Here is a 13,048-nt window from a genome sequence, read left to right on the forward strand (position 1 = left end):
CGTTGCCGGAAATGACGATGGGAGCGCGCTGCCGCGCGCCGGCGAGTGGGCGAACCGTTGGTTGGCAGTAAGGAGAGCGGCTGAGGTAAGATGGAGAGGGGCAATGATTTGGTTTAATGTGAGGCGTGGGTTCACCTCAGCTATGTTTCCCCCCAGCTGCGATCTCCTGCCTTCTGTAGGCTTAGTGACAGGAGGCAGCAACAGCTAGAGATGGAAAGCAGTAAGATCTGGATAACCTCTCGACCCGTTGCTGAAGCCCCCTCCCCCCGAATTAGAGCCAACAGTGTTCAAAAATATATATTTTTTGTCATAAAAATACTTTTCTTGTTCAGAGATGTTTTGAAAAAGTGTTAATAAATTGTGAGAAATGTAATTTTTACAAAGTAAGTTTGCAGTTGTTTCTGTAAATACTTCATGTCCGTTCCTAAAATGAGATTTATATAAAGTTGTAATCTTATCTCAGCATCTGATATCTGTTGTAACTATTGGCAGGTTTATAGTATGTTATCAATATTATAGTGTACAGAGCCACTTAATACAAACATTTACAGTTATGACTTGTGCAGGACAATAACGTACTGACAACTACAAACAGAAAATAATCTTTTTAACTGAGTCCTAAACGTGCTTTAGGGCTGAATGGTCAGAGGCTGAACATTTCATCGTGTAAAAACATGTTTTTCTAAAAATAAACTTTTCCATGTGTTTCAAATCATGTATCTTGTGTAAATGTGCTTTTTTGATATTGACATTGAGGAAGTTCAGAGTTGGTAATTTCAATTCTGATTTATATGAAATTTTTGGCTCTGTGTTTGCATAATGAACTGGCTATGCAAGAGATGCAATGTAAGAAGTGTGTAGAAGATGTTTTGGGCACGTCTGCTGTTCTACTGGGATATGTAATTTAAAAGTAGAATTTATGGAACTTTGTTTTTCTTCTGGAAAAAATCAGCTGTTTTCCAATGTCAGGAAGGAATGGAAAATTTACCACATCAGCCAGCCTACAGGATTTCCGAAACACTAGCCACTAATTGAGATCAAAATTCACCTTCTTACAACAATTAACATTGTCGCAGTAAAGAGTCACTTCCAGTGATAGGCACTTCACTTACATAGAGAAATTCCTGCTAATTATGCATTATTTGATGAATCATGTCAGGAGCTGCTGACACTTAGCCATGGCCGCATCTGTCTGTGGAACCGTGTCTCAGCAGCAATTGGAGCCTTAAGATGAGAAGGGAAAAACACGAGGACCTAACTTTGGTTTATGTTAATAAGCCAATACTGTCTTTCACATCGGTCACCTTTATTGGAAATAATAAGTGATGTAATTTATTGGCATTCTATGTAAGAAAAAAATGAAAGAGTGGCATGAAATTTTCTCTTTGTGACCATTTTTAACTTTACAGTAAATATTGCTATGTTCAGTCTTAAATTGTACATATCCAATGCAAACTGTTAACTGAATGCCAAAAGTCACGCTTTTCTCCAATGATTTGCTTATAATCCAGGCAAACATTCACTTGGCTCAAATTTGGCTTTGTGGTTGAAAGTTGTGACGTGGCAATGCCTCCAGGCAAACAGTCAATCTTCATTTTATTGTGCCAAGTCTTTCAAACCTGATGGAAATTGCCATTATGCAAATCCATGTACAGTAGCTGTTACTAAATTAATTCTAAACTGTACAATGGCAAGCAGAAAAGCAGCAACTATCGTAACAGTTAACAATAAACTTGAATGTGAACTTGAACCAGACCATTTACTCCCAGAAAAAGAAGTTTGAAATCTTTATCCAGTTTCCTAAATCTGGGGTTCCCAACCTGGGCTCTATAGATCCCTGGATTAATGGTAAGGCTCCATGGCATAAAAAAGGTTAGGAACCCCTGTCCTTAGTGGAGACATAACCCTTACCTTGTTAAGTTTCCATTTGAAAGGTTGAGTTATACTGAACAATTAGCAGATAATTTGAAGAGGGTTTCCTTAAGTTATATATGGGTCCCAAGAAATTTATAAATATGATCCTGAGACAAGAATCACTATTTTATAATGCAAAGTAAATTTGGTTTTCAATGTATAGTATAATGCCATCTCTTTCATTTTGCCTCTCTGTTCTTGACTTTTGTCTGGTAGTTGTAGCTGAAATCCTTTTATGTATTTTTTCTAAACCAATCCAAAGATATGTATTTAAAGATGACAGAAATCCTTCAGACATGAAACTGGCAACTCCTGTAATCCAATCTCAGTAGTGAGCAACAATCATTGAGGGAACTCTATTTTTGAAGTTTTTCTCTTTTCTCTCGTTAAATAGTGGATAAAGAATTGTGAATTTGAATCCTAACAGTTGCATCATTAGTCAACAACTAACGCGAATACCAACATGAAAGTTTATTTTCAAGTCCAATTGTGATTAAGGGTAACACTTGTTATAATTCTTAGAAATTATTAGCACAAATGAAATCTAAATGTGAACTGACGCATTTTAATTCTTCTGCAGCTACTCACAAAGCTGAGGCTAACTTGACAACATGCAGTTACAAGTGTTTGTGGGCTATGGTCTTGTTGTGATGTGCTTTGCGCACGTTCATCATAAACATGGGTCAGTCAATGATGAAGATCACTATGTGGATGATGAGCATAATCCGGACTTCGATAGGGACATCCTTCTTGGCAGAGAGGTAGGAAGTTTCATTCAGTCCTTTTGACCTGTCCAAATGTAACAGGGAGAAAGCTGTAAAATTAATTAAGAATTTTGTTAATCTTGATATGATTTTTGTTCTTAAAAATCTATCCTGGTCTTTTCTAATTTTCCCAATTTCCTTTCCCATAATGACAACTTGATTGATACACAAAAAAATGATTGTTTGAGAATTTGGAAGCTAAAGCAAGTTCAAGGCAAATCTGAAAACTTGACCTGTCTTCATGAATCTAATGACAACAAAAATAGAGGAGAACCTGTTCTAAGAAAGACAAATTATAAATGGTTTTTAACTATTGTTTTCATAATTCATTTCAGGTATCAATTGCTTTTCTTTTTCTGTGTTTGACTTGCATGGAACAGACACCGGGGAACTAAAGTTTCATATTTTTTCTCATTGCAGTCACTTGGAAAGAAAGCTTTCTATTTTGATCTTGCCATGTTAATAATTATAATTAAAACTTCATTCTGACTGACTTTAGCTCTAGAAGAGCCCTATCTCATTTGATCTTAAAACTTAAATTTCTAATCCTGTTTGATACTGCTTACTGGCTTGGAAAGCTAGTGGGAATCAGGTGCAGTTGGATACATTACAACCAGTGATATTTCAGGTAGCAAAATGCTTCCAAAGGTGCTAACATATTAAATGATGAAATCACGTATTTTTCATTTTCGATTGAAAAATAATTTTCTTGAAACTTTTTTATGTTTTTAATAAATCAGTAGTGCTAGTGGCCCAGGCCACAATTATATTGGTTTATTTGGTTACATCTCAATTGGCCCAGAATAAATGAGCCAAAATTAACAACCAAAGGTACTGGAGTGTTCCAAAAGTTCTGTGTTGCCCGTCCAAGAATGGAAACTCATGATATCTAAGTATGCACTTGTGCTCGATATAGTTCATTCTAACAATCTCTGAACAAAGGTTGTTAAGGAAGATCAAAGCGAAGTTACTGTGGATTGCGAATAAGTAGCCTTGACAGCTCTATGGGCAATACACCAATTATATATAAAGTGGGAATTTCCCAACTTTAATGCTTTTGTGGTATTCTGATCATTGTCCTGTTTGTCTGCCCAGGAGAAATAATTCTTCCAGCTGGCTACCAGTTTTTCGATATTGTTTTTGTTCTAACTTTCCCATTTCACTTTTAGTGTTTTTTTCATTCACAGAAAACAACATAATATCTACTCCGTTTTGATGTAAAAAAAACCACACCAAAATGAAGTTAAAGTGTAAAGTATAAATTATATGTATACCTCATGGACTTCTGAGGGGACTTCATTCTCATTTTTACTCATATATAAATGATTGATTGGAGTTTTGTCAAATATAAGGTATTTGTCTAATTTATTATTCTTACCTAGAATGAAGTAGATGAGTTTGCCAAACTGACACCTGAGGAGCAACAGTCCCGGCTCCAATCTCTTATCAAGAAGATGGATACCGATTCAGATGGCTTCGTAACCAAAGGTGCAAAGATGTTTAATTATCACTCATAATGAGTAATAAAGTTGACTTAATTTTCTTTGCAGAAACAAGTTCATTTTTGAATTATGTATCTTCTTTGAAGTGATTCTGTAATACTCTGGAACTTTCTCTGAGACATCAGTCTTGTGCAAATGATTTTTCGCGCTACTTCACGCTACAGGCAGATCATGTTCTTGCACAGACACTTTTTAGAAAGCAAATATTTAAAACTATGATAAGTGTTCTGAGTGAAAGAAATATATACAGTAAGTTTCTGTTCACACTGAAAAGGTGTGTAAATTGTAACTCAAAATGGCAAAGCTTCACTTTCTTCACATGTCACTCTTGCTTGTTACAGATGAGCTCAGTGCATGGATTCAGCAGTCGTTCAGACATTATGCCACAGAGGAGAGCAAAGAGCAGTTTCCACAGCATGATCTAGATGGCAATGGAATGGTTACTTGGGAAGAGTATAACCTTCATAGTTATGACCGAATGCTGAATTTTGATGAGAGTACCCCAGTGGAAGATGAAGAAGAAGAATCTCTCAAACAGGTGAGCATAGCAGGCCGAGTACAGTTTTCAACCAGAAAATAATTTTTTCTTCATATCTAATTTATAGGGATACTGATTAAGTTTCAGAATTAAAACTAGTAAATTGTTATTTACTATGATTTCCTTCTCATTACTGTCATCGGGGAGGAGGTACAGTAGCCTGAAGACCCACACTCAATAATTTGGGAACAGGTTCTTCCCCTCCACCAGATTTCTGAACAATCCATGAACACTATCTCATTATTCCTTTTTTACAGTATTTATTTTAGTAATTTATATTAATTTTTATGTCTTTGCACTGTAGTGCTGCTGCATAACATCAAATTTCATGTTATTTAACTCAGTGATAATAATCCTGATTCTTTAGCTTTGTGTAGTCATTTTCAGTGTTTTATAATAAGGGTCCTCTCATTGGATAGACCTGATATTCTTCCTGAAAATATTTTTTGTGGTAAACTTCATTTCAGCAGTAATATTAAAACTACATCAGGATACCACTCATAAATTTATCAAGGTTTTATTATTAATAATAGGGGCAATAATAGTAAAGCTCTTGGACAAGGCCAGTTGTCCTGTTTTGTGAAAGATTTTCTATATTTAGATAGGCAATATATTTGAACAGAATTTGAACCAGAACTTTGCTGCAGAACAGTAGCCCAGTCTGTGCCCAGAATGGAAATTCTATCCTGAAAATTTAGGACATTTAAATCTCAAGCATTCGGAATTTTTCAGTGTTGCTTACCTATGAAGAAATGTAATTCTCCCTTTGGCTAGTGGCTTAATTTAGGAGATGATAGCTACCACCTCCCACTGCCCAGCCAAACTTAAGAAATTTTGTTTGGGTGAATGCTGCACGATGTGTCCCCTGTTACAAATTAGTACCACAAAATAACAGGGTACTTCAGGCTGAAGTCATAGGCAGACAATGCTGCCAACCACCGATGGCCTGTGGCATCCAGTTCCGCTGAGATCAGGATATAAGTTAGGGGGTTGTTGTCCGTCCTCAACTCAAACTTGGCCCTGTAGAGGTAGTCACTCAGCTTATCCACCATCGCCCATTTCAACGCCAGAAATTCCAACTTTTGTGTGGGATAGTTTTTCTCGGAGGGTGACAGAATCCGGCTGACAAATGCAACAGGCCTCAACCTGGTGCCCTGATCCTGATACAGGACACCCCATAAACACTCTCGGCTGGCATCCACGTGCAATACATACGGCAATCGGGGGTCCACAAAAGCCAGCACTGGCACCTGGGTCAGCAGCTCCTTCAGCGACTGAAAGGGCTCATCACATTTTACATTCCACCTCGATCCAAAAGGGCTTCGACGGACTAAGATACTCTCCAGCTTCCTATCCTTTTTTTTCTCTCTCCCTTTCTTCCTCAAGAGAGGGTAACCGTAAAGAAGCTGATTCAACGGGTGACTCATTTCCGTGTAGCCTTTCACAAACCTCCGATAGTAACCACAGAACCTGAGGAACAAGCGCAGAGCGCTCACAGTCTGGGGTATTGGCCAAGTGGTGACCGCCTCTATCTTAGCTAGATCTGTAGCTACTCCATCCCGTGAGACTATGTGCCCAACATAGCTAACAGACGTTTGGCAGAACTGGCACTTGTCCAGGGAAAGTATTAACCCTTCAGCTTTCAGGTGACCCAGCACCTTCAACAGCTTCGCTTCATGTTCTTCCAAGGTGGATCCAAATACTGTGAGGTCATCCAGATATACCAATACCTCAAGCAAGTTCATATCCCCCAACATCTTCTCCATGACCCGCTGGAAGGTTGCAGGAGCTCCAGAGATGCCCTGGAGTATCCTTTCAAACTGGAAAAATCCCAGGGGACATATAAATGCCGTTTTCTCTTTGTCGACCTTACTCATGGGGATCTGGTAATATCCACTCCTCAAGTTCGGCACACTGAACCACTTTGCACCACTCAGGCGGGCCAGCGCATCTTCAATCCTTGGGACAGTATACTGGTCAGGGACGGTGCGCCTGTTCAGTCCTAAAGTCCACACATATCCGTACCTTCCCATTCTTCTTTTGGGCCACTACTATTGGAGACGCATAGGGGCCTCGGCACTCAGTGATGATTCCAGCTTCCTTCAACTTACACAAATACTGCCGAACATCCTCCACCTCTGCAGGGGCCAGTTACCATGACCTTTCTCTGAACGGGATATCCTCACTCACCTGGAAAGTGTGACACGTGCTGTTGGAACAACCCACATCAGACTCGTCAGTTGATAAGACACCTTCCGGCTTCAACATCTTCTCTACCAACTGGGGAGTCCCTGAAGTTGAATGACTCGGCAGTCAGCTTTCCCCCTTTTTCCAATAGTTTCTCCCCAGCTTGTCTCACAAGGACCACTGGACATTACCGTCACCGGGAACAGTGTCAGGAGCATCCCCTGCTTGAAGGTGACCTCCCTGTTCGTAGTGTTCCTGACAATCACTGCCATCCTGCTTGCCTGTACCACCAAGGGCTTCTGCAATACGGGCCTCACCAGTATCCCAGCAGGAAATCCCGACTCCCCCTCGTGGTCTTCTAGAGCGTCCGCTAAGAGGGCCTCGCCCTCAGGCACTCCGGGAAATTTGGGTGTTCCCATCACTCTCGCTACTTCCCCGGGCTGTACTACCATTGGCTTTGACTGGGTGAACCACACAGTCCCTTGTCTAAATTCGGTATCAGGCCTAATGCAGCCACACACTTCCTCAAAAGCAGCTCAAAACATCGGGTGCACAGACAATGTTCCCAGAGAGCTCTTGCCAGCCTTCTTGTAGGCCCCCATGAGCCTCCTCACAAGAGGGTTGTTGGTCCCCACCAGAACTGAAATGCTGCCCTTCTCAACAGGGTTTGGACAAACCAGCACCAATGTATCAAGAACCTCAGACACTCCCACATCAGCATCCGAGAACTCCCAACTTCACTGACAAATAACTGTCGTACGGATAATCACTAGCACTAAGCCCCCAGATTTCCAGTGCCCTGAATGGGGGTAAATGCTTCAGATACCGGTTGTAAACGAATGGTACAACAACGTGACCTGCGACCCGATGTCGAGTATGGCTCTAGCATAAATACCTTCTATCCATAGCGACACACTGGAGCATGGTCCCACTAAGCCTTCAGGAATTGGGCCTTCTGCTTTTGGGGAAGGTACATTGCCGGGAATGTGTTCCCCCAGAGACACCAGGCCATTCCCTCACTGGGTCTCCTCTAAGTTTTCCCAACGACTCTCTCTGCTTAGGTACCCCGGGGGCTCACTCCTCTTCTGGCATGACACCTGCTGCCAGCAGCCCTCCACATTGTTCGTCCCCTTGGGGGATCCGCCTCCCACTTCCCATCAGCTCCATCATATTGGGGGGGGGGGGGTCACACCTGCTGATAACAGTCGACACATCTCCATTCCCAACTCTGCCACAATCTCCTCTACCACTCCCCAGGGCAGGCTATCTATGGTCACTTCACTGCAAGGGACCACTACTGAGGACTGTACCCTGCTGACGGAGGCCTCCCGCGCCTCCAACACATTCTCCTCATCCCATTTCTGTCTGATCTGCTCAACAAAAGATGGGGGGGGTGCGCATCTTACGAGACTATCGGAGACCCCAAGCAATCAGGTCATGGGACTGGGCGCCCCTGGCTATCTGATCCATGCTTAACTGATCCACCTCAGCCACCTGAATGACTTCTCTGCTCTGCAAGCAATTTAGCTGCCTCTCTAGCCGAAAAATAAAAGTAGAAAGCTTCTCTCCCTTCTCCTGGCGCATATTCTGAAACTCCACCATGAGCCCCATTGGGCTTCCTGTCGGGCCAGAAGCATTGTCCAGTGCTTGCATGTAATTGGGAGCTGTCACTACGGGATACCTTAACCTGACAGCTCTCACAATGTCAGCGGCCTGCCCATTCAAACTTTCAACCAATCTCTGTCACTGTATGTCATCAGAGCACTGCCGCTCATCTAACAACTGAGAGGTCCACTCTACCCCATACTCCTCTTCCCCTCTAAGGGTGTAAGGGTGGGCATAATTCCAGAGAATAGGCAAAGCCTATCATAGCTGGGACTTTGAACCTGATTTTTCCATTTATTCGCCAGAGAGGTAAGGTGGATACTAGCTCAGAATTCTCACTCTCCCCTGGGAGACGTGGACTAATTAGACATTCCAACTCCGACCACTCCTTCCCCTCACTCCTCAGAAATGATAGAACCCTGTCTTTGAAATCTCTGCCCCCAGCTACCGCTACGTCAGCGCTGGTCTACATTAAAACGAGAGCTGCGCCAGCCATTTTATCAAACCTCCGCCCACAAGGGCAACTTTAACAGTACTTAATAGGGGAATCAACAATTCATCTGGAATACAAATATCTGCCCCACTGGTTCAATGCTCAGGGTTATCACACAGCATCCAACAGAATCAATCCCCAATGTAGCCCCCACAGTTGTAACTCTTGGTTTGGCTGGCGGCATAATATAGGGAATGATAGCCCCCTGGCCCGGCCAAACTTAAGAAATCTCGTTTGGGTGGACACTGCACGATGTGTCCCCTTTTACAAATCAGTACCACGAGAAAACAAACAGTACACAATATGCGATTAAATGATTGAGCTTTATAATCCTTAATTTAACTATATGGTTAGTAAAGAAAACAAAAAAAGGAAAAAGAGCCCATTCTTATTAAACAGTCTAATACGCAACGTTGGAGCTCACTGATAAGGCCGTTCGTCCACCATCAACCTCTCTGATTGTTGCTGACCTTCGAACCCTTGCTCCAAGTCCACTCCATCTGATGTCAACCAAGTGTCTCCATTCGCTTCTTCTCTCCTCATCTCTTCCCGGCAAAAGACCGCGAATTCCTGGCTCCCAGACACACAAGAAAGAACAACATCCCGTTCATTGACTAGCATGCCCTGTTATCGCTAGTCATAACCCAAACATTGCTGCTACAGAGAAACCATTACTTCAGCAGTGGAACATTACAGAGAAGCCATTACATTAGCAGTGAAACCTTACAGCGTGTTATACATATTATAAAATACTACTTATAGAATCGGGGCAAATAAACAGGACTATAGAGAGGGGATTAAGAGAAGAAGGTACAAAAAATTGCAGTTACTTATTTTCTGTCCCAAGTATTGTTCTGAATATCACCTATTCTGGCATAAATCTGGAATTCAGAACTAATTTGCCTGGACTATATAATGGGGGAGTAAGGGAATATGTGATCTATAGAAAACATGACGGCTAAGAATGGCATCAGGAGTTTACATTCTACAGTACAACAATGCAACGGGAAGTCAATATGTTTGACTGGGAAGTGATAACGTGCAATTTTGTGTGTAGTGGAGTCATGAAGGAAAAGTGATAAACACACAGAATGGGATCTTTTACTTGAAGTAGAGAGGATGGACAACTTAAATCTTAGCTAAAAGTTGGTTTCTCTGGCCATTCAGCATTTTGATAAATTGATGGGTAATAACCTGACATTTCTCTTAACTGTTGTACTTAAATGGAATTTCAAATCTTAAGAAATATGAGCATTATCACTGCACTAATGATTACACCATGTTGACATTTTAAAGTGTCTTTGTTACTGATTAATCACAATGCAAACTTTCATTATTTGCTTCTGATGATCCAGTTAAACTTTTTTGAGTTACTACTAACATTTTGCCCTCATGAAAATGTATCTCATTTTCTATCTTTCTTCATATATATTTAATCTTTTATACCTTGTGTCATTTCAGCAAATTTTAATTTCTATTGTTTTCATATCCCTTTCTTTAAGAAGTATCTGCAGTGATCCAAATATGAGTCCTCATGCAGGATTCCCTAAAAGTCAGTTTGTAGGTTGAGTTGGTGGTGAGGAAGGCAAATGTGGTGTTAGCATTCATTTCGAGAAAACTCGAATATAAAAACAAGGATGAAATGTTCAGTCTTTATAAAGCACTGGTAAGGCCTTACTTGGAGTATTGTGAACAACTTTGGGCCCTTTATCTAAGAAATAACGTGCTGACGTTGGAGAGGGTTCAAAGGACGTTCATGAGAATGATTCCAATATTGAAAGACTTGTCATATGAGGAGCATTTGATGGCTGTGGGCCTCTACTCACTGGAATGAGGGATGACCTCATTGTAGCCTATTGAACGTTGAAAAGCCTAGATAAAGTGGACGTGGAGAGGATGTTTCTTATGGTTCTAAGACCAGAAGGCACAACCTCAGAATAGAGAGTTGTCCTTTTAGAACAGAGATAAGGAATTTCAAAATCTTAAAACACATTCGACTTCATACATTAAAACAAAATGCGAGAAGGAAGGAGGAATAATAATATCTGAGGAAGACTGGACAATAATATGGAGGTATCAATGGAAATGTACCAGTTCACAGAAATGGAGGGAGTTTGGGTGGAAAAACTTGATAAGATATTTTATTACACCCTCTCAGAAATCCCATTATGATAGTAACCTCCTTGTTTGCTGGAGAAGTTGTGGAAATCAAAATGCAAACCATTATCATATTTTCTGGGAATGCCCCGTTAGCAAAGACTATTGGAGTGGGATACATAATGCCCTACAAGGCATCTTTAAATGTGAAATACCCTTAGAGAGTAAGACCATATATTTTGGATATATACTTCAAGGATGGTTGAAAAGAGATAAATATTTAATGAATATACTGCTGGTGGCTGGTAAAAAGACCCTGACCAGGAAATGGTTATCACAGGAAGAGCCCAACTTTAAATGTATGGATGGAAATTACAATGGACATTTACAAAATGGAGAAGATAACAGCATCTGTTAATCATAAGTTGGAACAATTTGATTCATACTGGGAAAAATGGTTTAACTACATAACACCTCATAGGCCTGATTTTATTCTCACAAGTCAATGAATATGTTGTAAAAAAAAGATCACTCCCTGCTTTGTACATAGTTTTCTTCTTTCGATTGTTCTTTCTTTCCTCTCCTTTCTATATGTGTATACCTCAGATAAATATTACGTGGAGATTTGTGACAAATATGATTATATGATATATATGTACAGAATTTGAAATACATCTTATGGAAATGTTTGTTTGATGATGAACTTCAATAAAAAATTAATTACAAATAAAAAAGAAGGAATTTCATTAGCCAGAGGGTGGTGAATCTGTGGAATTCATTGCCACAGGTATCTGTGGAGGCCAAGTCATTGGGTATATTTAAGGCAGAGATTGATAGATTCTTGATTGGTCAGGGCATGAAGAGATACAGAAAGAAGGCTGGAGATTTGGGCTGAGAGGGAAAATGGATCAGTGGTGATGAAATGACAGAGCAGACTTGATAATCCAGATGACATTTTTTTTCACACAGAGAGTGGGGGATGTGCAGAATGCACTGCCAGCAGCGGTGGAAGCGAATACAATAGGGTCTTTTAAGAGCCTCTTAGATAGGTACAAGGGGCTTAGAAAAATAGAGGGCTATGTGCTAGGGAAATTCTAGGCAGTTTCTAGAGTAGGTTACATGGTCGGCACAACATTGTGGGCTGAAGGGCCTGTAATCTGCTGTAAATTTCTACGTTCTATGTTGACATAATTCTGCTCCTATATCTTATGGTCTTATGAATTAATTAATGTATTATTCCAAATTCAACAATGCTTTTATAACCAGTTTCCCTGTACTTTTCAAAAAAAAATACAGCAGCCTTTTTGCATCTTTAAAATCTGTCCTATCTGCATTCCTATTTTTAAGATGAATATTCTTGCACCTTTACATCACTTTCCTAATGAGAATCTAATGATCTTACAGTATTCATAACTTTAGTGGTGATTTTCACAACGTGCAATTCTTCATTTTCTGGAGTGGGACATGCTGCACTGGGTTGTAAATGTGGACTTCTCAAGTCTGCCACTCCTTCAAAGCTGAGTTTTGAATAAGTTTAAAATGGATCTGAACAAACATTCCAGGTTGGTTGTAGAACCTGTTTTAGTCAAAACACAAAAAGCAAAAAGACAAATGGATTATTTACTTTGTTCATGTGGTGGTGTAACAAAATGCTTATTGAACCAAAGTAGAATCAGAAAAAGAAAATGAATCAGGTAAAAACATTTTCCTCTTTCAACAGATATTTTTGAAAGATAAAAAGCGTTTTGACAAAGCAGACATTGATGGTGTACCTGGACTGTCTCTGGCAGAATTTGTTGCATTTGAACATCCTGAAGAAACTGATTATATGACGGTGGGTTAGAGTGCACCATTTCTTGTTCACAGCATAATTAAATGATTGCATTAATTTGGCAAAAGGTGTGATATTTTCTATTAAATAAGAAGGGACTCCACAAAGATCTAGTAA

General features: G+C 40.3%; 1 protein-coding gene across 1 annotated transcript in view; it reads left to right on the forward strand.

Moving 5' to 3' along the window:
* The window catches only part of rcn2 (reticulocalbin 2), a 23,783-nt gene continuing 10,735 nt past the window's right edge, over positions 1-13,048 (forward strand). Inside the window, exons 1-5 of the mRNA XM_072282781.1 lie at positions 1-85; positions 2,495-2,675; positions 4,061-4,166; positions 4,522-4,718; positions 12,821-12,934. Of these exons, the coding sequence (XP_072138882.1) occupies positions 2,526-2,675; positions 4,061-4,166; positions 4,522-4,718; positions 12,821-12,934 (567 nt within the window). The 5' untranslated portion in view covers positions 1-85; positions 2,495-2,525. The remainder of the gene's footprint in view (positions 86-2,494; positions 2,676-4,060; positions 4,167-4,521; positions 4,719-12,820; positions 12,935-13,048) is intronic.

Source organism: Mobula birostris, chromosome 18 (assembly GCF_030028105.1).
Source record: "Mobula birostris isolate sMobBir1 chromosome 18, sMobBir1.hap1, whole genome shotgun sequence".
Lineage (NCBI taxonomy): Eukaryota > Metazoa > Chordata > Chondrichthyes > Myliobatiformes > Myliobatidae > Mobula > Mobula birostris.